The following is a 26989-nucleotide window of genomic DNA, read 5'->3' as shown; positions in this document are numbered from 1 at the left end:
GAATACTTTCCGAATGCAGTGTATGTCAATTTCTGATAGATTGTATTATTTAATTGTCTTTCTCTCAATACGGTCTGTAAATGTAATTGTGATTCTTGGGTTTTCCATTCTAGCATGTGACATGTATTTGTCCTATTTCATTGTATATTTTGATGTTTGTTTGTGTTCACTTAGGGCTTTAAAAAAAAAAAATCCAGAACAAAGCTGTTGTAATTATTTTACAGTTAATACGAGTTCCTAAATAACATATTCAAAATGCTTTGGATAAAAGCTCAGGATTAAACTGTTATCTATTAATGGTGAAGTTTTGCCATGCAGTTTTTATTTATTTCTTCTCAGAAACCCGAGGCTGTGCCAGCAGAGGAATCGACCACCGAGGAGGATCCTGTAGTCCACACGGAGACGAAAACCTACGAGTCTTCAGAGGTGCGTTCATTTGGGCAGAAGAAGAGAAAAAGCAAACAACAATGAGTTTCTTCTTGGTTCAGGTAGTCTTTCCATTCACTTCTGTTGGGTGCCTAATAAAAACTAATTTGAGTCACGTGACTTCTGACAGGGTGACACCAACGGTGACGCTATCCCAGGTGTTCTGACGAGCGCTCAGACTATCGCCTCGGAAACCCCCGGCACCACGACAACCACACACATCACTAAGGTCAGGGGTCATTTCATTAGCTGACAATTTTGACCTCGCTAGAATTCTTCTCTCCTTTTTAGAATAAAAAAATACTAACCCTAACCCATCTGTCTAGTACCACACCTATAATACTAACCCATCTGTCCAGTACCACACCTATAATACTAACCCATCTGTCTAGTACCACACCTATAATACTAACCCATCTGTCTAGTACCACACCTATAATACTAACCCATCTGTCCAGTACCACACCTATAATACTAACCCATCTGTCTAGTACCACACCTATAATACTAACCCATCTGTCTAGTACCTCACCTATAATACTAACCCATCTGTCTAGTACCTCTCCTATAATACTAACCCATCTGTCCAGTACCACACCTATAATACTAACCCATCTGTCTAGTACCACACCTATAATACTAACCCATCTGTCTAGTACCACACCTATAATACTAACCCATCTGTCTAGTACCTCAACTATAATACTAACCCATCTGTCTAGTACCTCTCCTATAATACTAACCCTAACCCATCTGTCTAGTACCTCACCTATAATACTAACCCATCTGTCTAGTACCACACCTATAATACTAACCCATCTGTCTAGTACCTCACCTATAATACTAACCCATCTGTCTAGTACCTCACCTATAATACTAACCCTAACCCATCTGTCTAGTACCTCACCTATAATACTAACCCATCTGTCCAGTACCACACCTATAATACTAACCCATCTGTCTAGTACCACACCTATAATACTAACCCATCTGTCTAGTACCACACCTATAATACTAACCCATTTGTCTAGTACCACACCTATAATACTAACCCATCTGTCTAGTACCACACCTATAATACTAACCCTAACCCATCTGTCCAGTACCTCACCTATAATACTAACCCATCTGTCCAGTACCACACCTATAATACTAACCCATCTGTCTAGTACCACACCTATAATACTAACCCATCTGTCTAGTACCTCACCTATAATACTAACCCATCTGTCTAGTACCTCACCTATAATACTAACCCATCTGTCTAGTACCTCACCTATAATACTAACCCATCTGTCTAGTACCTCACCTATAATACTAACCCATCTGTCTAGTACCTCACCTATAATACTAACCCATCTGTCCAGTACCACACCTATAATACTAACCCATCTGTCTAGTACCTCACCTATAATACTAACCCATCTGTCTAGTACCACACCTATAATACTAACCCATCTGTCTAGTACCTCACCTATAATACTAACCCATCTGTCTAGTACCACACCTATAATACTAACCCATCTGTCTAGTACCTCACCTATAATACTAACCCATCTGTCTAGTACCACACCTATAATACTAACCCATCTGTCTAGTACCTCACCTATAATACTAACCCATCTGTCTAGTACCTCGCCTATAATACTAACCCATCTGTCTAGTACCTCGCCTATAATACTAACCCATCTGTCTAGTACCTCACCTATAATACTAACCCATCTGTCTAGTACCTCACCTATAATTCTAACCCATCTGTCTAGTACCTCACCTATAATACTAACCCATCTGTCTAGTACCTCACCTATAATACTAACCCATCTGTCCAGTACCACACCTATAATACTAACCCATCTGTCTAGTACCTCACCTATAATACTAACCCATCTGTCTAGTACCTCACCTATAATACTAACCCATCTGTCTAGTACCTCACCTATAATACTAACCCATCTGTCTAGTACCTCACCTATAATACTAACCCATCTGTCTAGTACCTCACCTATAATACTAACCCATCTGTCTAGTACCTCACCTATAATACTAACCCATCTGTCTAGTACCTCACCTATAATACTAACCCATCTGTCTAGTACCACACCTATAATACTAACCCATCTGTCCAGTACCACACCTATAATACTAACCCATCTGTCTAGTACCACACCTATAATACTAACCCATCTGTCTAGTACCACACCTATAATACTAACCCATCTGTCTAGTACCACACCTATAATACTAACCCATCTGTCTAGTACCACACCTATAATACTAACCCATCTGTCTAGTACCACACCTATAATACTAACCCTAACCCATCTGTCCAGTACCTCACCTATAATACTAACCCATCTGTCCAGTACCACACCTATAATACTAACCCATCTGTCTAGTACCACACCTATAATACTAACCCATCTGTCTAGTACCACACCTATAATACTAACCCATCTGTCTAGTACCTCACCTATAATACTAACCCATCTGTCTAGTACCTCACCTATAATACTAACCCATCTGTCTAGTACCTCACCTATAATACTAACCCATCTGTCTAGTACCACACCTATAATACTAACCCATCTGTCTAGTACCACACCTATAATACTAACCCATCTGTCTAGTACCACACCTATAATACTAACCCATCTGTCTAGTACCACACCTATAATACTAACCCATCTGTCTAGTACCACACCTATAATACTAACCCATCTGTCTAGTACCACACCTATAATACTAACCCATCTGTCTAGTACCACACCTATAATACTAACCCATCTGTCTAGTACCACACCTATAATACTAACCCATCTGTCTAGTACCACACCTATAATACTAACCCATCTGTCTAGTACCTCGCCTATAATACTAACCCATCTGTCTAGTACCTCACCTATAATACTAACCCATCTGTCTAGTACCACACCTATAATACTAACCCATCTGTCTAGTACCTCACCTATAATACTAACCCATCTGTCTAGTACCTCACCTATAATACTAACCCATCTGTCTAGTTCCTCACCTATAATACTAACCCATCTGTCTAGTACCTCACCTATAATACTAACCCATCTGTCTAGTACCTCACCTATAATACTAACCCATCTGTCTAGTACCTCACCTATAATACTAACCCATCTGTCTAGTACCTCACCTATAATACTAACCCATCTGTCTAGTACCTCACCTATAATACTAACCCATCTGTCTAGTACCTCACCTATAATACTAACCCATCTGTCTAGTACCTCACCTATAATACTAACCCATCTGTCTAGTACCTCACCTATAATACTAACCCATCTGTCTAGTACCTCACCTATAATACTAACCCATCTGTCTAGTACCTCACCTATAATACTAACCCATCTGTCTAGTACCACACCTATAATACTAACCCATCTGTCTAGTACCACACCTATAATACTAACCCATCTGTCCAGTACCACACCTATAATACTAACCCATCTGTCTAGTACCACACCTATAATACTAACCCATCTGTCCAGTACCACACCTATAATACTAACCCATCTGTCCAGTACCACACCTATAATACTAACCCATCTGTCTAGTACCACACCTATAATACTGACCCATCTGTCTAGTACCTCACCTATAATACTGACCCATCTGTCTAGTACCTCACCTATAATACTGACCCATCTGTCTAGTACCACACCTATAATACTGACCCATCTGTCCAGTACCTCACCTATAATACTAACCCATCTGTCTAGTACCTCACCTATAATAATAACCCATCTGTCTAGTACCACACCTATAATACTAACCCATCTGTCTAGTACCACACCTATAATACTAACCCATCTGTCTAGTACCTCACCTATAATACTAACCCTAACCCATCTGTCCAGTACCTCACCTATAATACTAACCCATCTGTCTAGTACCACACCTATAATACTAACCCATCTGTCTAGTACTTCACCTATAATACTAACCCATCTGTCTAGTACCACACCTATAATACTAACCCATCTGTCTAGTACCTCACCTATAATACTAACCCATCTGTCTAGTACCACACCTATAATACTAACCCATCTGTCTAGTACCACACCTATAATACTAACCCATCTGTCCAGTACCTCACCTATAATACTAACCCATCTGTCTAGTACCACACCTATAATACTAACCCATCTGTCTAGTACCTCGCCTATAATACTAACCCATCTGTCTAGTACCTCGCCTATAATACTAACCCATCTGTCTAGTACCACACCTATAATACTAACCCATCTGTCTAGTACCACACCTATAATACTAACCCATCTGTCCAGTACCTCACCTATAATACTAACCCATCTGTCTAGTACCACACCTATAATACTAACCCATCTGTCTAGTACCTCGCCTATAATACTAACCCATCTGTCTAGTACCTCGCCTATAATACTAACCCATCTGTCTAGTACCTCGCCTATAATACTAACCCATCTGTCTAGTACCACACCTATAATACTAACCCATCTGTCTAGTACCTCACCTATAATACTAACCCTAACCCATCTGTCCAGTACCTCACCTATAATACTAACCCATCTGTCTAGTACCACACCTATAATACTAACCCATCTGTCTAGTACCTCGCCTATAATACTAACCCATCTGTCTAGTACCTCGCCTATAATACTAACCCATCTGTCTAGTACCACACCTATAATACTAACCCATCTGTCTAGTACCACACCTATAATACTAACCCATCTGTCTAGTACCACACCTATAATACTAACCCATCTGTCTAGTACCACACCTATAATACTAACCCATCTGTCTAGTACCTCACCTATAATACTAACCCATCTGTCTAGTACCACACCTATAATACTAACCCATCTGTCTAGTACCACACCTATAATACTAACCCATCTGTCTAGTACCACACCTATAATACTAACCCATCTGTCTAGTACCACACCTATAATACTAACCCATCTGTCTAGTACCACACCTATAATACTAACCCATCTGTCTAGTACCACACCTATAATACTAACCCATCTGTCTAGTACCTCACCTATAATACTAACCCATCTGTCTAGTACCACACCTATAATACTAACCCATCTGTCTAGTACCACACCTATAATACTAACCCATCTGTCTAGTACCACACCTATAATACTAACCCATCTGTCTAGTACCTCACCTATAATACTAACCCATCTGTCTAGTACCACACCTATAATACTAACCCATCTGTCTAGTACCACACCTATAATACTAACCCATCTGTCTAGTACCTCACCTATAATACTAACCCATCTGTCCATTACCACACCTATAATACTAACCGATCTGTCCAGTACCTCACCTATAATACTAACCCATCTGTCTAGTACCACACCTATAATACTAACCGATCTGTCCAGTACCACACCTATAATACTAACCCATCTGTCTAGTACCACACCTATAATACTAACCCATCTGTCTAGTACCACACCTATAATACTAACCCATCTGTCTAGTACCACACCTATAATACTAACCCATCTGTCTAGTACCACACCTACAATACTAACCCATCTGTCTAGTACCACACCTATAATACTAACCCATCTGTCTAGTACCACACCTATAATACTAACCCATCTGTCTAGTTCCTCACCTATAATACTAACCCATCTGTCTAGTACCTCACCTATAATACTAACCCATCTGTCTAGTACCTCACCTATAATACTAACCCATCTGTCTAGTACCTCACCTATAATACTAACCCATCTGTCTAGTACCTCACCTATAATACTAACCCATCTGTCTAGTACCTCACCTATAATACTAACCCATCTGTCTAGTACCTCACCTATAATACTAACCCATCTGTCTAGTACCTCACCTATAATACTAACCCATCTGTCTAGTACCTCACCTATAATACTAACCCATCTGTCTAGTACCTCACCTATAATACTAACCCATCTGTCTAGTACCTCACCTATAATACTAACCCATCTGTCTAGTACCACACCTATAATACTAACCCATCTGTCTAGTACCACACCTATAATACTAACCCATCTGTCCAGTACCACACCTATAATACTAACCCATCTGTCTAGTACCACACCTATAATACTAACCCATCTGTCCAGTACCACACCTATAATACTAACCCATCTGTCCAGTACCACACCTATAATACTAACCCATCTGTCTAGTACCACACCTATAATACTGACCCATCTGTCTAGTACCTCACCTATAATACTGACCCATCTGTCTAGTACCTCACCTATAATACTGACCCATCTGTCTAGTACCACACCTATAATACTGACCCATCTGTCCAGTACCTCACCTATAATACTAACCCATCTGTCTAGTACCTCACCTATAATACTAACCCATCTGTCTAGTACCACACCTATAATACTAACCCATCTGTCTAGTACCACACCTATAATACTAACCCATCTGTCTAGTACCTCACCTATAATACTAACCCTAACCCATCTGTCCAGTACCTCACCTATAATACTAACCCATCTGTCTAGTACCACACCTATAATACTAACCCATCTGTCTAGTACTTCACCTATAATACTAACCCATCTGTCTAGTACCTCACCTATAATACTAACCCATCTGTCTAGTACCACACCTATAATACTAACCCATCTGTCTAGTACCACACCTATAATACTAACCCATCTGTCTAGTACCTCACCTATAATACTAACCCATCTGTCTAGTACCTCACCTATAATACTAACCCATCTGTCTAGTACCACACCTATAATACTAACCCATCTGTCTAGTACCACACCTATAATACTAACCCATCTGTCTAGTACCACACCTATAATACTAACCCATCTGTCCAGTACCTCACCTATAATACTAACCCATCTGTCTAGTACCACACCTATAATACTAACCCATCTGTCTAGTACCTCGCCTATAATACTAACCCATCTGTCTAGTACCTCGCCTATAATACTAACCCATCTGTCTAGTACCTCGCCTATAATACTAACCCATCTGTCTAGTACCACACCTATAATACTAACCCATCTGTCTAGTACCTCACCTATAATACTAACCCTAACCCATCTGTCCAGTACCTCACCTATAATACTAACCCATCTGTCTAGTACCACACCTATAATACTAACCCATCTGTCTAGTACCTCGCCTATAATACTAACCCATCTGTCTAGTACCTCGCCTATAATACTAACCCATCTGTCTAGTACCACACCTATAATACTAACCCATCTGTCTAGTACCACACCTATAATACTAACCCATCTGTCTAGTACCACACCTATAATACTAACCCATCTGTCTAGTACCACACCTATAATACTAACCCATACTGTCTAGTACCTCACCTATAATACTAACCCATCTGTCTAGTACCTCACCTGATAACATTCTACTAACCCATCTGTCTAGTACCACACCTATAATACTAACCCATCTGTCTAGTACCACACCTATAATACTAACCCATCTGTCTAGTACCACACCTATAATACTAACCCATCTGTCTTGTACCACACCTATAATACTAACCCATCTGTCTAGTACCACACCTATAATACTAACCCATCTGTCTAGTACCACACCTATAATACTAACCCATCTGTCTAGTACCTCACCTATAATACTAACCCATCTGTCTAGTACCACACCTATAATACTAACCCATCTGTCTAGTACCACACCTATAATACTAACCCATCTGTCTAGTACCACACCTATAATACTAACCCATCTGTCTAGTACCTCACCTATAATACTAACCCATCTGTCTAGTACCACACCTATAATACTAACCCATCTGTCTAGTACCACACCTATAATACTAACCCATCTGTCTAGTACCTCACCTATAATACTAACCCATCTGTCCAGTACCACACCTATAATACTAACCGATCTGTCCAGTACCTCACCTATAATACTAACCCATCTGTCTAGTACCACACCTATAATACTAACCGATCTGTCCAGTACCACACCTATAATACTAACCCATCTGTCTAGTACCACACCTATAATACTAACCCATCTGTCTAGTACCACACCTATAATACTAACCCATCTGTCTAGTACCACACCTATAATACTAACCCATCTGTCTAGTACCACACCTATAATACTAACCCATCTGTCTAGTACCACACCTATAATATTAACCCATCTGTCTAGTACCACACCTATAATACTAACCCATCTGTCTAGTACCACACCTATAATACTAACCCATCTGTCTAGTACCACACCTATAATACTAACCCATCTGTCTAGTACCACACCTATAATACTAACCCATCTGTCTAGTACCACACCTATAATACTAACCCATCTGTCTAGTACCACACCTATAATACTAACCCATCTGTCTAGTACCACACCTATAATACTAACCCATCTGTCTAGTACCTCACCTATAATACTAACCCATCTGTCCAGTACCACACCTATAATACTAACCCATCTGTCTAGTACCACACCTATAATACTAACCCATCTGTCTAGTACCACACCTATAATACTAACCCATCTGTCTAGTACCACACCTATAATACTAACCCATCTGTCTAGTACCACACCTATAATACTAACCCATCTGTCTAGTACCACACCTATAATACTAACCCATCTGTCCAGTACCTCACCTATAATACTAACCCATCTGTCTAGTACCACACCTATAATACTAACCCATCTGTCCAGTACCACACCTATAATACTAACCCATCTGTCTAGTACCACACCTATAATACTAACCCATCTGTCTAGTACCACACCTATAATACTAACCCATCTGTCTAGTACCACACCTATAATACTAACCCATCTGTCTAGTACCACACCTATAACCCTAACCCATCTGTCTAGTACCACACCTATAATACTAACCCATCTGTCTAGTACCACACCTATAATACTAACCCATCTGTCTAGTACCACACCTATAATACTAACCCATCTGTCTAGTACCTCACCTATAATACTAACCCATCTGTCTAGTACCTCACCTATAATACTAACCCATCTGTCTAGTACCACACCTATAATACTAACCCATCTGTCTAGTACCTCACCTATAATACTAACCCATCTGTCTAGTACCTCACCTATAATACTAACCCATCTGTCTAGTACCACACCTATAATACTAACCCATCTGTCTAGTACCACACCTATAATACTAACCCATCTGTCCAGTACCTCACCTATAATACTAACCCATCTGACTAGTACCACACCTATAATACTAACCCATCTGTCTAGTACCTCACCTATAATACTAACCCATCTGTCTAGTACCACACCTATAATACTAACCCATCTGTCTAGTACCTCACCTATAATACTAACCCATCTGTCTAGTACCTCACCTATAATACTAACCCATCTGTCTAGTACCACATCTATAACACTAACCCATCTGTCTAGTACCTCACCTATAATACTAACCCTAACCCATCTGTCTAGTACCACACCTATAATACTAACCCATCTGTCTGGTACCACACCTATAATACTAACCCATCTGTCTGGTACCACACCTATAATACTAACCCATCTGTCCGGTACCACACCTATAATACTAACCCATATGTCTAGTACCTCACCTATAATACTAACCCATCTGTCAAATCTGCTGTCAGACTTCCTAGAATAAATAACAATATAATTTATATTCCTTACTCACTCTTTTCGCTACCAGACAATGAATGGAGGGATCTCTGAAACCAGGATAGAGAAGAGGATTGTCATCACCAGAGAAGCAGGAGATATTGACCCTGATCAGGTCTCTGTCTCTTTCTCTGTGTCTCTCTCTGTCTCTCTCTCTCTCTGTCTCTCTCTGTCTCTCCCTGTCTCTCTCTGTCTCTCTATCTCTGTCTCTCTCTCTGTCTATCTCCCTCTCTCTCTCACAGCCTATGTTAACTTCCCAATCCCTTAACCTCTCTCTCTTTATCTTTCTAATAGTGACAACAGACATACCGTTTTTCCTCATCAATCTACACACAATACCCCATTTTTAGCAAATGTATTACAAATAAATAACTGAAATATCACAATTAAATAAGTATTCAGACCCTTTTAGTCAGTACTTTGTTGAAGCGCCTTTGGCAGCGATTACAGCCTCGAGTCTTCTTGGGTGTGACGCTACAAGCTTGGCACACCTGTATTTGGGGAGTTTCTCTCTCCATCTCTCCAGAGATGTTCGATCGGGTTCAAGTCTGGGCTCTGGCTGGGCCACTCAAGGACATTCAGAGACTTGTCCCGAAGCCAGCCCTGCGTTATCGATACTGTGTGCTTAGGGTCGCTGTCCTGTTGGAAGGTGGATCTTCGCCCCAGTCTGAGGTCCTGAGCGCTCTGGAGCAGGTTTTCATCAAGGATCTCTCTGTACTTTGCTCTGTTCATCTTTGCCTCGATCCTCACTAGTCTCCCAGTCCCAGCCGCTGAAAAACATCAGCTCAACATGATGCTTCCACCTCCATGCTTCACTGTAGGGATGGTGCCAGGTTTCCTCCAGACACTTGGCATTCAGGCCAAAGTGATTTACTGACCTCTCAAGAGGAAGTGTTGTCGTCACAAAGAGAGTAAAACTCACTGTATTTGAATCCTACTGACCGTGTCGTGTTTCAGTATTCTGATGTTCTGACGTTCTGTAGTTGAATCCTACTGACCGTGTCGTGTTTCAGTATTCTGACGTTCTGTAGTTGAGTCCTACTGACCGTGTCGTGTTTCAGTATTCTGACGTTCTGTAGTTGAGTCCTACTGACCGTGTTGTGTTTCAGTATTCTGACGTTCTGTAGTTGAGTCCTACTGACCGTGTTGTGTTTCAGTATTCTGACGTTCTGTAGTTGAGTCCTACTGACCGTGTCGTGTTTCAGTATTCTGACGTTCTGACGTTCTGTAGTTGAATCCTACTGACCGTGTCGTGTTTCAGTATTCTGACGTTCTGACGTTGAGTCCTACTGACCGTGTCGTGTTTCAGTGTTCTGACGTTCTGTAGTTGAGTCCTACTGACCGTGTCGTGTTTCAGTGTTCTGACGTTCTGTAGTTGAGTCCTACTGACCGTGTCGTGTTTCAGTATTCTGACGTTCTGTAGTTGAGTCCTACTGACCGTGTCGTGTTTCAGTATTCTGACGTTCTGTAGTTGAGTCCTACTGACCGTGTCGTGTTTCAGTGTTCTGACGTTCTGTAGTTGAGTCCTACTGACCGTGTCGTGTTTCAGTGTTCTGACGTTCTGACGTTCTGTAGTTGAATCCTACTGACCGTGTTGTGTTTCAGTATTCTGACGTTCTGTAGTTGAACCCTACTGACCGTGTTATTTCAGTGTTCTGACGTTCTGACGTTCTGTAGTTAAGTCCTACTGACCGTGTCGTGTTTCAGTATTCTGACGTTCTGTAGTTGAACCCTACTGACCGTGTTATTTCAGTATTCTGACGTTCTGTAGTTTTTTCCTTTGATGAATTCTGGTTGGTTGACAGGCATGACGTTGGTTTGTTCCTTTCATTTCAACATCTTTTCAGTAGACATGATCTCCATGGTGTTGACCTCTTTCCGATCTCCATGGTGTTGACCTCTTTCCGATCTCCATGGTGTTGACCTCTTTCCGATCTCCATGGTGTTGACCTCTTTACGATCTCCATGGTGTTGACCTCTTTACGATCTCCATGGTGTTGACCTCTTTACGATCGCCATGGTGTTGACCTCTACGATCGCCATGGTGTTGACCTCTTTCCGATCTCCATGGCCTTGCCCTCAGCTCTGTGAGATCAGCCCTGTGTGTGCTGCCGTGCCATGCGAGCTTCCCGTGCTGTTACTGTCTGTTAGTCAGCATCATTAACATTTCCAAAACATTGAGGGTCAGTTTTTTGGACACAGATTAAGTCTAGTACTGGACCCAAATGTACTTTCAGAGAGAGAGATGCTTGCTTTACTCCAGGATTAATGTATGTCCGGTAAACTGGCCCTTACCTCTTCCCAGTACCAGTATCCTGCCCTGTGTTATGTTTGCACGGTAATTTACAGAGAGAAAGCATCAGCGTGGCACTGCCAAGGCCTCAGGCTCACCTAATCTGCCTCCAATAATGTGCCGTTTCCTATGCTGCGAGTGAATGTACTAGCCAATGTACTAACCAACACTCTGTTCTCTCTGTCCCTGTTTTTAGGAGTAAGGACAGTTCTATATCCCCCTGATATAAGGACTCGCCCTCCAACCTCCAGCGTCATGATGGGACTTCGTTACATTACTGTGCTGCTTGCTGGGCCTGTTAGAACTACAGTAGAGACTATAGAGGCAGCCTATTGTTCTACAGACAGACTCTGCTCCGTAGAAATATCATCTATAGAACGGGTCTCCCCCATTGAAGTCAATGATGGCATAATAGATTGTTATTCTATGCTTTGCTATTCTATGGGCTCCGATCCATGTTGCTTAACTTGGACTTTGTCTAAATTATCCATTGATGTCAATGCGAGGGGGAAAAAGTATAATCATAGAGTTTAACATTCCTATCATCAGTCTCATCCGTGATTATCAACGTGAATATTGCATGAGCAAAACTAAGCAGTTTAGCATTATTATGAACAATAATTATATCAGATTACTAATCCCAAACTGTCAGATAAAAAACAATATCAGATTACTAATCCCAAACTGTCAGATAATAATCAATGATATCAGATTACTAATCCCAAACTGTCAGATTATAAACAATGATATCAGATTACTAATCCCAAACTGTCAGATTATAAACAATGATATCAGATTACTAATCCCAAACTGTCAGATAAAAAACAATGATATCAGATTATCGGGTGGGGATTATAACAGAACATGGCCAAGATGTTCAAATGTTCATAAATGACCAGCATGGTCAAATAATAATCAGGAGTAAATGTCAGTTGGCTTTTCATAGCCGATCATTAAGAGTATCTCTACCGCTCCTGCGGTCTCTAGAGAGTTGAAAACAGCAGGTCTGGGACAGGTAGCACGTCCGGTGGACAGGTCAGGGTTCCATAGCCGCAGGCAGAACAGTTGAAACTGGAACAGCAGCAAGGCCAGGTGGACTGGGGACAGCAAGGAGTCATCATGCCCGGTAGTCCTGACGCATGGTCCTAGGGCTCAGGTCCTCCGAGAGAGCTTCTACACCTGCATTGCTTGCTGTTTGGGGTTTTAGGCTGGGTGTCTGTACAGCACTTCGAGATATTAGCTGATGTACGAAGGGCTATATAAAATAAACTTGATTTGATTAATACTTTCAAACTGTCAGATTATAAACAATGATATCAGATTACTAATCCCAAACTGTCAGATTATGAACAATGATATCAGATTACTAATCCCAAACTGTCAGATTATGAACAATGATATCAGATTACTAATCCCAAACTGTCAGATTATAAACAATGATATCAGATTACTAATCCCAAACTGTCAGATTATGAACAATGATATCAGATTACTAATCCCAAACTGTCAGATTATAAACAAACAGGTTAATTTCTCCACCCACCTCCACACTAAACTCTACAATAGGCCAAAACGATTGATTAATTCACAGCCTTATTACCGATTTTGGATGAGTTTTAAAATGATAATTTAACAGTAATTATTGTAGCAGCATTGTTTATTTTTTATTTATGGAATAAAAAAACCATCACTCCAAACGGGTAAACTGCTGTCGGCTGTTTGTGACATATTAGAGCGCACAACGTTATAGTAACCTAGCAAATAACATCTTCTCCACTCCATCACACCTCAGAGATTTACAGTTAAAAATATAAATATATTAGTTCAACATGGCCAAGTACTGTACATGTGCTTTCCTAGGCAACAAAAAAAACACAAACAAATGCAGACTATATCTTCTATATTCAGTTACAAATTATTTTATTCGTTTTTTTGTTAATGATCATTTGTCCATATTTTCCCATCTTCCATGGATCAAATTATTCAACTATTTGAATAATTGATTTGAATCATTGATTTGAATCATTTAAATTATAGATTTGAATCATTTGATTCCGAATATTTGAATAATTGATTTGAATAATTGATTTGAATAATTGATTTGAATAATTGATTTGAATAATTGATTTGAATAATTTGATTCAGCATATTTGAGACAGCCTGTGTGCCAGTCTAGCACCCGGGCTATATTTGAGACAGTGTGCGTGCCAGTCTAGCACCTAGGCTATATTTGAGACAGCCTGCGTGCCAGTTTCTTTGTGCTCTTGCCAACTCCTTATCACCAATTGTTTGGCATGACAAAAATTGAGTTGGTATGATAGCACAAACAGTCTAGCAACCAGGCTATATTTGAGACAGCCAAAGTACCAGTCTAGCACCCAGGCTATATTTGAGATGGTATGCGTGCCAGTCTAGCACCCAGACTATATTTGAGACATGGGTCCTGGTCAATAATAGTACCCCCTATAGCCCTATGGGTCCTGGTCAGTACCCCCTAGAGCCCTATGGTTCCTGGTTGAAAGTAGTACCCCCTATAGCCCTATGGTCCCTGGTTGAAAGTAGTACCCCCTATAGCCCTATGGTCCCTGGTTGAAAGTAGTTCCCCCTATGGTCCCTGGTTGAAAGTAGTACCCCCTATAGCCCCTGGTTGAAAGTAGTACCCCCTATAGCCCCTGGTTGAAAGTAGTACCCCCTATAGCCCCTGGTTGAAAGTAGTACCCCCTATAGCCCTATGGTCCCTGGTTGAAAGTAGTTCCCCCTATAGCCCCTGGTTGAAAGTAGTATGCTATATAGGGGAAAGGTTGATATTTGGGACACATACAAAGCCAAGTAGTTAATCTGATCTATCTGTCAATCAATCGTGAAGATGCCCCCTAGACACTGATCTCAGGTCAGTTTTCGATTTCCCCCACACTATGGTTAAAATAACTGTCCAGGGAAAATCTCACTTTTAAAAGTTCATTTTCTGTTAACTCATACCCAAACAATGTTGTTGGCTCATTCTATACCAGGGCGGCAGGTAGCCTAGTGGTTGGAACGTTGGACTAGTAACCGAAAGGTTGCTAGATAGAATCCCCCGAGCTGACAAGGTAAAAAATCTGTCGTTCTGCCCCCTGAACAAGGCAGTTAACCCGCTGTTTCCTAGGACGTCATTGTAAATAAGAGTTCTTCTTAACTGACTTGCCTAGTTAAATGTAGTTGGGGGGGGGGGGGGGGGGTCATGTAGTTGGGGTGGTCATGTAGATGGGGGGGTCATGTAGATGGGGTGGTCATGTAGATGGGGGGGTCATGTAGATGGGGGTGGTCATGTAGATGGGGGGGTCATGTAGATGGGGGGGTCATGTAGATGGGGGGTGGTCATGTAGATGGGGGGGTCATGTAGATGGGGGGGGTCATGTAGATGGGGTGGTCATGTAGATGGGGGTGGTCATGTAGATGGGGGGGGGTCATGTAGATGGGGGGGGTCATGTAGATGGGGGGGTCATGTAGATGGGGGGGTCATGTAGATGGGGTGGTCATGTAGATGGGGGGGTCATGTAGATGGGGGGGGTCATGTAGATGGGGGGGTCATGTAGATGGGGGGGGTCATGTAGTTGGGGTGGTCATGTAGATGGGGGGGTCATGTAGATGGGGTGGTCATGTAGATGGGGGGGGTCATGTAGATGGGGGGGTCATGTAGATGGGGTGGTCATGTAGATGGGGTGGTCATGTAGATGGGGGGGGTCATGTAGATGGGGGGGGTCATGTAGATGGGGGGGTCATGTAGATTGGGGTGGTCATGTAGATGGGGGGGGTCATGTAGATGGGGTGGTCATGTAGATGGGGGTGGTCATGTAGATGGGGGGGGTCATGTAGATGGGGGGGTCATGTAGATGGGGTGGTCATGTAGATGGGGTGGTCATGTAGATGGGGGGGTCATGTAGATGGGGGGGTCATGTAGATGGGGGGTGGTCATGTAGATGGGGTGGTCATGTAGATGGGGGGGTCATGTAGATGGGGGGGTCATGTAGATGGGGGGGTCATGTAGTTGGGGTGGTCATGTAGATGGGGGGGGTCATGTAGATGGGGTGGTCATGTAGATGGGGTGGTCATGTAGATGGGGGTGGTCATGTAGATGGGGGGGTCATGTAGTTGGGGTGGTCATGTAGATGGGGGGGTCATGTAGATGGGGTGGTCATGTAGATGGGGTGGTCATGTAGATGGGGGGGTCATGTAGATGGGGGGGGTCATGTAGTTGGGGTGGTCATGTAGATGGGGTGGTCATGTAGATGGGGGGGGTCATGTAGATGGGGGGGTCATGTAGATGGGGTGGTCATGTAGATGGGGTGGGGTCATGTAGATGGGGGGGTCATGTAGATGGGGTGGTCATGTAGATGGGGGGGTCATGTAGATGGGGTGGTCATGTAGATGGGGGGGTCATGTAGATGGGGGGATCATGTAGATGGGGGGGGGTCATGTAGATTGGGGGGACATGTAGATGGGGGGGGTCATGTAGATTGGGGGTGGTCATGTAGATGGGGGGGGGGGGGTCATGTAGATAGGGGGGGTCATGTAGATGGGGGGGGGGTCATGTAGATGGGGGGGGTCATGTAGATGGGGGGGGGGTCATGTAGATGGGGGGGGGGTCATGTAGATGGGGGGGGTCATGTAGATGGGGGGGGTCATGTAGATGGGGGGGGTCATGTAGATGGGGGGGTCATGTAGATGGGGGGGGTCATGTAGATGGGGGGGTCATGTAGATGGGGGGGTCATGTAGATGGGGGGGGTCATGTAGATGGGGGGGATGTAATGGGGGTCATGTAGATGGGGGTGGTCATGTAGATGGGGGGGGGGTCATGTAGATGGGGGGGGGGGGGGTCATGTAGATAGGGGGGGACATGTAGATGGGGGGGGGGTCATGTAGAGGGGGGGGTCATGTAGATGGGGGGGGGGGGTCATGTAGATGGGGGGGGGTCATGTAGATGGGGGGGGTCATGTAGATGGGGGGGGGTCATGTAGATGGGGGGGGTCATGTAGAGGGGGGGGTCATGTAGATGGGGGGGGTCATGTAGATGGGGGGGTCATGTAGATGGGGGGGTCATGTAGATGGGGGGCATGTAGATGGGGGGGTCATGTAGATGGGGGTGGTCATGTAGATGGGGGGGGGGGTCATGTAGATGGGGGGGGGGGTCATGTAGATGGGGGGGGGGGGGGGTCATGTAAATGGGGGGGGTCATGTAGAGGGGGGGGTCATGTAGATGGGGGGGGGTCATGTAGATTGGGGGGGTCATGTAGATGGGGGGGTCATGTAGATGGGGGGGGTCATGTAGATGGGGGGGCATGTAGATGGGGGGGTCATGTAGATGGGGGGGGGTCATGTAGATGGGGGGGTCATGTAGATGGGGGGGTCATGTAGATGGGGGGGGGTCATGTAGATTGGGGTGGGGGTCATGTAGATGGGGGGGGGGGTCATGTAGATGGGGGGGGTCATGTAGATGGGGGGGTGGTCATGTAGATGGGGGGGTCATGTAGATGGGGGGGGGGGTCATGTAGATGGGGGGGGGTCATGTAGATTGGGGGGGTCATGTAGATGGGGGGGTCATGTAGATGGGGGGGGTCATGTAGATGGGGGGGGGGGTCATGTAGATGGGGGGGTCATGTAGATGGGGGGGGTCATGTAGATGAGTGGGGGGGGGTCATGTAGATGGGGGGGTCATGTAGATGGGGGGGGGTCATGTAGATGGGGGGGGTCATGTAGATGGTGGGGTGGTCATGTAGATGGGGGGGGGGGGGTCATGTAGATGGGGGGGGTCATGTAGTTGGGGGTGGTCATGTAGATGGGGGGGTCATGTAGATGGGGGGGGTCATGTAGATGGGGGGGTGGGTCATGTAGATGGGGGGGGGGTCATGTAGATGGGGGGGGGGTCATGTAGATGGGGGGGTCATGTAGATGGGGGGGTCATGTAGATGGGGGGGGTCATGTAGATGGGGGGGTCATGTAGATGGGGGGGGGGGTCATGTAGATGGGGGGGTCATGTAGATGGGGGGGGGTCATGTAGATGGGGGGGGGGTCATGTAGATGGGGGGGTCATGTAGATGGGGGGGGTCATGTAGATGGGGGGGGGGGTCATGTAGATGGGGGGGGGTCATGTAGATGGGGGGGGTCATGTAGATGGGGGGTCATGTAGATGGGGGGGTCATGTAGATGGGGGGGGTCATGTAGATGGGGGGGGGGTCATGTAGATGGGGGGGGGTCATGTAGATGGGGGGGTCATGTAGATGGGGGGGGGTCATGTAGATGGGGGGGTCATGTAGATGGGGAGGGTCATGTAGATGGGGAGGGTCATGTAGATGGGGGGGTCATGTAGATCGGGGGGGGGGGGGTCATGTAGATGGGGGGGTCATGTAGATGGGGAGGGTCATGTAGATGGGAGGGGTCATGTAAATGGGGGGGTCATGTAGATGGGGGGGGGTCATGTAGATGGGGGGGTCATGTAGATGGGGGGGTCATGTAGATGTGGGGGGTCATGTAGATGGGGCGGGGGTCATGTAGATGTGGGGGGGTCATGTAGATGGGGGGTCATGTAGATGGGGGGGTCATGTAGATGGGGGGGTCATGTAGATGGGGGGGTCATGTAGATGTGGGGGGGTCATGTAGATGGGGGTGGGGGGGTCATGTAGATGGGGGTCATGTAGTGGGGGGGTCATGTAGATGGGGGGGTCATGTAGATGGGGGGGTCATGTAGATGGGGGGGGGGTCATGTAGATGGGGGGGTCATGTAGATGGGGGGGTCATGTAGATGGGGGGTCATGTAGATGGGGGGGGGTCATGTAGATGGGGGGGGTCATGTAGATGGGGGGGTCATGTAGATGGGGGGTCATGTAGATGGGGGGGTCATGTAGATGGGGGGGTCATGTAGATGGGGGGGGGTCATGTAGATGGGGGGGGTCATGTAGATGGGGTGGTCATGTAGATGGGGGGGGGGGTCATGTAGATGGGGTGGGTCATGTAGATGGGGGGGTCATGTAGATGGGGGGGGGTCATGTAGATGGGGGGGGTCATGTAGATGGGGGGGGTCATGTAGATGGGGGGGTCATGTAGATGGGGGGGGGTCATGTAGATGGGGGGGGGTCATGTAGATGGGGGGGGGTCATGTAGATGGGGGGGTCATGTAGATGGGGGGGACATGTAGATGGGGGGGTCATGTAGATGGGGGGGGTCATGTAGATGGGGGGGGTCATGTAGATGGGGGGGGGTCATGTAGATGTGGGGGGGTAATGTAGATGGGGGGGGGGGGTCATGTAGATGGGGGGGTCATGTAGATGGGGAGGGTCATGTAGATGGGAGGGTCATGTAAATGGGGGGTCATGTAGAGGGGGGGGTCATGTAGATGGGGGGTCATGTAGATGGGGGGTCATGTAGATGTGGGGGGTCATGTAGATGGGGCGGTCATGTAGATGTGGGGGGTCATGTACATGGGGGTCATGTAGATGGGGGGGGGGGGGGTCATGTAGATGTGGGGGGGTCATGTAGATGTGGGGGGGTAATGTAGATGGGGGGGTCATGTAGTTGGGGGGGGTCATGTAGATGGGGGGGGTCATGTAGATGGGGGGGGCATGTAGATGGGGGGGGGGGTACAATCCAATGTGGATTGGGGAATTAATCATGTTGATGGGGGAATGAGTCAATTTGGGAATGAGTCATGTAGATGGGGGTGGGTAGGGTATGAGCAGTTCAGAACCCAAGCCACACAGTAACAAGTTTACCAGAAGGCACTTGAAAGTTTACCGGAGTTTTTTGTTTGTTTTTTGGGTTAGGGGACTAATTTGGATTGATTTATGAGGGTCATATTTACATACATTGCTAGAGTACAGTAAGAGAACCTGCCTGTATTTCCTCTCCAGTCCTACAGAGGGCAGAAACACTAGCGTCACTTCCTCTGAGCGCTGACGGCCACAACAAGAGGAGGAAGAGGCAGAAAGACCAGGGTTTGCGTCGTCGTCGACTGCAGCCTTGCGTGACAACACCAGACCGGATTCGTGTTTCTGGTATAGACATTTTTTGGTCGACAATTTGTCTTCTTCTTCTCGAAGGGGACCAATCTTATATTTACACATTTCATCGACCCGTCGACCAGTGTAAATGAACTGTTCTGTTTGGTGTTCTAACGTGGATAAAGTTAAGGAAAACCTTCTAATGGAGGCTTGCTGGGCAAAATGGCTGGGCTCACTGAAATGTGAAACGGACGGTTAGCAGTGGTAGCAGAAACAACTGGTACGCAAGGGCGTTTTTATAATCCTTTACTCGCAGAAAGACCGTTTATTTTCACCGCTGGATACAAAGCATTTTTGTATCCAGGCGTTGGGATTGAATTTTATTGTGGATACCTGCTATTTTCGACAGTTCGTGTTTTTTTTTCCCCAATCCGATTGCTGCTTGACTGATTTGGCATTGTTACTGCATTCTGTTGTTGTCTCGTCGGGTCAGCTGCGGATACTCTCACTGTTGATGTGAACTGACGAACAAAAATATATACGAAGCAACAGCCGACCGAACACATTTCACAAGTTTGCTTTGGTGTGACAATTATATATATATTTGACCGAGACCGAATTGTAATCTACATTAATTCGAAACACTCGGCTATTATTGATATTCGACACGCCAATTAAATTAACACTCAAAACCTTTTTTTATATTTACCAAAACTTGCCCAACTATTATAAAACAGATACTTTTTTTCAGTTACCATTGGACACAGCATTTTTTTCCCCTGCAGGTAAATACCCCTAAATAAACCTGCAGTCATGGGTGAATTCCTGAAATACATCGACTACGATCACAAGACAAGCTTCTTGAAGATGTTGAACCAACAGAGGATGGAAGGGGATCACTGTGACGTTGTGGTTGTGGTGGAAAACGTTGAGTTCAGAGCTCACCGCTGTGTCCTGGCCGCCTGCAGCATCTACTTCAAGAAGCTGTTTAAAAAACAGAACGATGTGGACAACTCCATCGTGGAGCTCGACTTCATCCGTTCCGACATCTTCGAGGAGGTCCTCAATTACATGTACACCGCCAGGCTCGCCGTCCGCAAAAAGGACATCAACCTCATGATGTCCTCCGGACAGGTCCTGGGGATCGCCTTCCTCGACAACCTGTGTTCACAGAAGCGTGAGCCCAATATGAAGCTGAGTCGTGAGAACCAGGCGCCAGGGGACGGTATGAGAGCCCAGGACGCGATCCTCAAAGAGCTGGCCATGGAGGAGGTGAGGAAGAACAGCTTCTACGATGGAGGGATGGAGGCCATGGGCTCTGGAGGCCCTCACGGGGTCCCTCCTCACTTCGGCGGGAACATGTCTAAAGACCCCCACGGCGCCCACGGCTGGACCTCCTCCTCTTCCTCGTCCAGCGATATGAAGCTTGACTACCTGCTGTACGGCCACCGCTCTGACGGCATCCACCCGGGAATGAAACCGGGCGGAGACGGCCCCAAGAAAGACAAGTCCCACCTGGCCCACCGTCCGTTCGCTTGCGAGGTGTGCCCCAAAACCTTTACCACCCAGGCCCACCTCAAAGAGCACCTGAAGATCCACACGGGCTTTAAACCGCACCGCTGCCTGGTCTGTGGCAAAGCGTTCATACGAGGGCCCGACTTAAAGCGACACGAGAGGGTCCACAGCAACGAGAGACCCTTCGGATGCCAGATGTGTGAAAAGGCCTTCAAGCACAAGTCCCACCTGCGAGACCACGAGCGGCAGCACCGAGGGGAGAGGCCCTTCAACTGCGGCTCCTGTGAAAAGGCGTTCATCAAAGCGTCCGACCTGAAGCGCCACTGGAACACGATGCACAGCCAGCGCAGAACGCTGTCCCCGGCCGCCGCCGCCGCCGCCACCCCGGGCAGCATCCAGGGAGACACCGACACGCAGAGCCAGAGGGACTGGAAGCTAGAGGCTGGGCCACATTCGTAAGGACGGACTGTTACACACACACACACACACCATGCGTATATAGTGACAGACACACTCATGAATACACATGTGCACACACACACAAACATCCATAAACACACCCATGAATACAGGCCCTGTGATATGTACTGAGGTGTAATTTCACGTAGACAATGAGAAGATGGTGGGATCATACCGTGTCCATTACTGTAATGACATAATGGACATGTAGTAAATATGATCCTATTGAATTTTATTGAATTTATTTAGGTTTTTATTTTCCCCCCCCACTTCATGTATAAAAAGAAAATCATGTTTAGGCTACTATCTACTACTTCCTCTACGACCACCATTAGATGTATATTTTTCACATTAAAAAAACAAACATTTGTTGTTATTTAGACAGACGGGGTTCTTCTTCTTAATATTATAACTTTATTTCTTTAACTTTTATTGAATATCAGTAACATTTAAGTGTTTATTTTTATTTTTTTAACCTTACTGTATTTTAAGACAACAACAACAAAAATGTTGATTCTCTGCATAACAATTTGTTGCGTTGTGTATATCCTTTTACGTGTGGATCTTAAATGGTTGTTTTTATTGTAATGTTTGGTTGATATTACACTGTAAGAGTCACCATTCTGCTTTTGATACAGGTTATACCAAAGTCTTGGGCCTTCGATAGACAGCCGGGTAACGGGTTAATACCATGTCGGTTCTGGAAATAAACCAATATTCCAAGTCAAATTTTTCCATCCTCATTTGGGGAAAATACAATGGTGGAAAATTGGGAATTATTGGAATTTTCAGTTTGCTTGCGGAATTGGAATGGATTTGACCCTTAACCTTTGACAAGCAGTCTGAAGGGGGGCTGTTCATTGGCTGTTCAGCCCAAGCAGCGTGAGTCCGACCAGATTTACTGTTATACAGTATCACTAGCCTATCATCAAGCTACCGTCAGAGAGAGAGAGATACCACGTCTGTATCACTAGCCTATCATCAGAGAGAGAGATACCACGTCTGTATCACTAGCCTATCATCAGAGAGAGAGAGATACCACGTCTGTATCACTAGCCTACCATCAGAGAGAGAGAGATACCACGTCTGTATCACTAGCCTATCATCAAGCTACCGTCAGAGAGAGAGATACCACGTCTGTATCACTAGCCTATCATCAGAGAGAGAGAGATACCACGTCTGTATCACTAGCCTATCATCAGAGAGAGAGAGATACCACGTCTGTATCACTAGCCTATCATCAAGCTATCGTCAGAGAGAGAGAGATACCACGTCTGTATCACTAGCCTATCATCAAGCTATCGTCAGAGAGAGAGAGATACCACGTCTGTATCACTAGCCTATCATCAGAGAGAGAGAGATACCACGTCTGTATCACTAGCCTATCATCAGAGAGAGAGAGATACCATGTCTGTATCACTAGCCTACCATCAGAGAGAGAGATACCACGTCTGTATCACTAGCCTACCATCAGAGAGAGAGAGATACCATGTCTGTATCACTAGCCTATCATCAGAGAGCGAGAGATACCATGTCTGTATCACTAGCCTACCATCAGAGAGAGAGAGATACCATGTCTGTATCACTAGCCTACCATCAGAGAGAGAGAGATACCACGTCTGTATCACTAGCCTATCATCAGAGAGAGAGAGATACCACGTCTGTATCACTAGCCTATCATCAGAGAGAGAGAGAGATACCATGTCTGTATCACTAGCCTATCATCAGAGAGAGAGAGATACCACGTCTGTATCACTAGCCTATCATCAGAGAGAGAGAGATACCACGTCTGTATCACTAGCCTATCATCAGAGAGAGAGAGATACCACGTCTGTATCACTAGCCTATCATCAGAGAGAGAGAGAGATACCATGTCTGTATCACTAGCCTATCATCAGAGAGAGAGAGATACCACGTCTGTATCACTAGCCTATCAAGCTACCGCCAGAGAGCGATCGATACACCACGTCTGTATATACTGTAGCTTGACTAGTTGCACAATTAAAATATTTAGAAACACACAATTATGATATATGCACATATAACGTTGTTCTCTTACACTTTGAAAATAAACCAACATTTGATGAATAGATTTTTTGGTGGGGATTGTCATGATCTGATTTCTTTGTTGGAAAAATGTATTTTCATGAGTGTGTTACTTAGTATATGATAATAGTTATAACTGTAGCCCAGAACTCAGTAACGATGTATATTTATGTCAATACACATACATTCTATAGCAGTTACGGAATTGTTTTCTTGTGTCTGATTCAATTACAGTAAATGTGGATAATATTAGTTCAGGGAGATTTAGGGTACGTCCTGAATCTGATGCCATTTGAGACATAGACACTACAGTGTTCATTTATCCCAAACCAGAACCGTGTGTCCAGAGGGTTTCGTGACATCCAGAGCCCAATTTTCATTCTCCTCCCCCTCCCCCTCCCTTTCGCTTTCTTTCTCTTCTCACGGAAGCATGCAGTCGTTCACGGCACACGCCCCCTCAAGGATTTTAAACGATGTGTATTGGAGAATATTTCCTCACCAATCCAATGCTTTTAAATCCTTGTCGAGGAGGAGAATAGGAATTGGGTTCTGGGAAGCCCATTTAGAGCATTAACATATTGTTAACATATTATTAACATATTATATCCTTTTGTAAACATACAAAGACCTGGACTTAAATTTTACTGTAACAGAGCAACAAGTATCATATCTCCCCCCATATTAACATTTTACACCAACAAAGCAAATATCTTAATTTCCAAAATTACATGTATTAATATTAATTTCACCTGAATGCACTGGAGCACAATTCAGAGTAATTCAGGAACAGAGACAGTTAACACCCCCTAAATACTGATAAAAAAAACATGAATGCAACATATAAAGTTATGGTTTCATGAGATTAAGTAAAATATCCCAGAAATTTGCCAGACACGCAAAAAAATAGTATTTTGCTCAAATTTTGTTCTAAGTCCCTGTTAGTGAGCATTTCTCCTTTGCCAAGGTAATCCATCCATTTGACAGGTGTGGCATATCAAGAAGCTGATTAAACAGCATGATTATAACACAGGTGCACCTTTTGCTGGGGACAATAACAGGCCACTGTAAAATGTGCAGTTTTGTATCACAACACAATGCCACAGATGTCTTGTGCAATTGGCATGCTGTTGCAATATAATTTAATGTTCATTTTACATAAACCTCCTTCAACGTCATTCTGGAAATTTTGCAGAACGTCCAACCGGCCTCACAACCGCAGACCACTTGTAACCACGGCAAGCCCAGGACCTCCACATCTGGCTTCTTCACCTGCGGGATTGTCTGAGACCATTTGTATTATTTCTGTCCTTTTGTGCCCTTTTGTGGGTGCTACTACCATCTAGTTTATAGGGAGCTACTACCACCTAGCTTAGAGGGAGCTACTACCACCTAGCTTAGAGGGAGCTACTACCATCTAGTTTATAGGGAGCTACTACCATCTAGTTTAGAGGGAGATACTACCACCTAGTTTAGAGGGAGATACTACCACCTAGTTTAGAGGGAGCTAATACCACCTAGCTTAGAGGGAGCGGAGCTAATACCACCTAGCTTAGAGGGAGCTAATACCACCTAGCTTAGAGGGAGCTAATACCACCTAGCTTAGAGGGAGCTAATACCACCTAGCTTAGAGGGAGCTACTACCACCTAGCTTAGAGGGAGCTACTACCACCTAGCTTAGAGGGAGCTAATACCACCTAGTTTGGAGGGAGCTAATACCACCTAGCTTAGAGGGAGCTAATACCACCTAGTTTAGAGGGAGCTAATACCACCTAGTTTAGAGGGAGCTACTACCACCTAGTTTAGAGGGAGCTAATACCACCTAGTTTAGAGGGAGCTACTACCACCTAGTTTAGAGGGAGCTAATACCACCTAGCTTAGAGGGAGCTAATACCACCTAGCTTAGAGGGAGCTAATACCACCTAGCTTAGAGGGAGCTAATACCACCTAGCTTAGAGGGAGCTAATACCACCTAGTTTAGAGGGAGCTACTACCACCTAGTTTAGAGGGAGCTAATACCACCTAGCTTAGAGGGAGCTAATACCACCTAGCTTAGAGGGAGCTACTACCACCTAGCTTAGAGGGAGCTAATACCACCTAGTTTAGAGGGAGCTAATACCACCTAGCTTAGAGGGAGCTAATACCACCTAGTTTAGAGGGAGCTAATACCACCTAGTTTAGAGGGAGCTACTACCACCTAGTTTAGAGGGAGCTAATACCACCTAGCTTAGAGGGAGCTAATACCACCTAGCTTAGAGGGAGCTAATACCACCTAGTTTAGAGGGAGCTACTACCACCTAGTTTAGAGGGAGCTAATACCACCTAGCTTAGAGGGAGCTAATACCACCTAGCTTAGAGGGAGCTAATACCACCTAGCTTAGAGGGAGCTAATACCACCTAGCTTAGAGGGAGCTAATACCACCTAGCTTAGAGGGAGCTAATACCACCTAGCTTAGAGGGAGCTACTACCACCTAGCTTAGAGGGAGCTAATACCACCTAGCTTAGAGGGAGCTACTACCACCTAGCTTAGAGGGAGCTACTACCACCTAGCTTAGAGGGAGCTACTACCACCTAGCTTA

General features: G+C 44.9%; 2 protein-coding genes across 2 annotated transcripts in view; both read left to right on the top strand.

Annotated features, from left to right (window-relative positions):
• LOC139550115 (band 4.1-like protein 3) overlaps nt 1-11733 on the top strand; it is an 82713-nt gene extending 70980 nt beyond the window's left edge. Inside the window, exons 19-21 of the mRNA XM_071360756.1 lie at nt 340-426; nt 557-655; nt 10157-11733. Coding sequence (XP_071216857.1) covers nt 340-426; nt 557-655; nt 10157-10393 — 423 coding nt within the window. The 3' untranslated portion in view covers nt 10394-11733. The remainder of the gene's footprint in view (nt 1-339; nt 427-556; nt 656-10156) is intronic.
• Nucleotides 11734-20140: 8407 nt separating this feature from the next.
• LOC139550107 (zinc finger and BTB domain-containing protein 14-like) lies at nt 20141-24612 on the top strand. Its single transcript, XM_071360739.1, has 2 exons — nt 20141-20672; nt 21178-24612. The coding sequence occupies exon 2, from the start codon at nt 21206-21208 to the stop codon at nt 22364-22366; it is 1161 nt and encodes a 386-aa protein (XP_071216840.1). The 5' UTR covers nt 20141-20672; nt 21178-21205; the 3' UTR covers nt 22367-24612.
• Nucleotides 24613-26989: the final 2377 nt, after the last annotated feature.

Source organism: Salvelinus alpinus, chromosome 23 (assembly GCF_045679555.1).
Source record: "Salvelinus alpinus chromosome 23, SLU_Salpinus.1, whole genome shotgun sequence".
Taxonomy (NCBI): domain Eukaryota; kingdom Metazoa; phylum Chordata; class Actinopteri; order Salmoniformes; family Salmonidae; genus Salvelinus; species Salvelinus alpinus.
This window is presented reverse-complemented; position numbering and strand designations above follow the sequence as displayed.

Coding starts and splice junctions, on each gene's coding strand:
- LOC139550107 (XM_071360739.1), top strand. CDS start 21,206: ATGGGTGAATTCCTGAAATACATCGACTACGATCACAAGACAAGCTTC.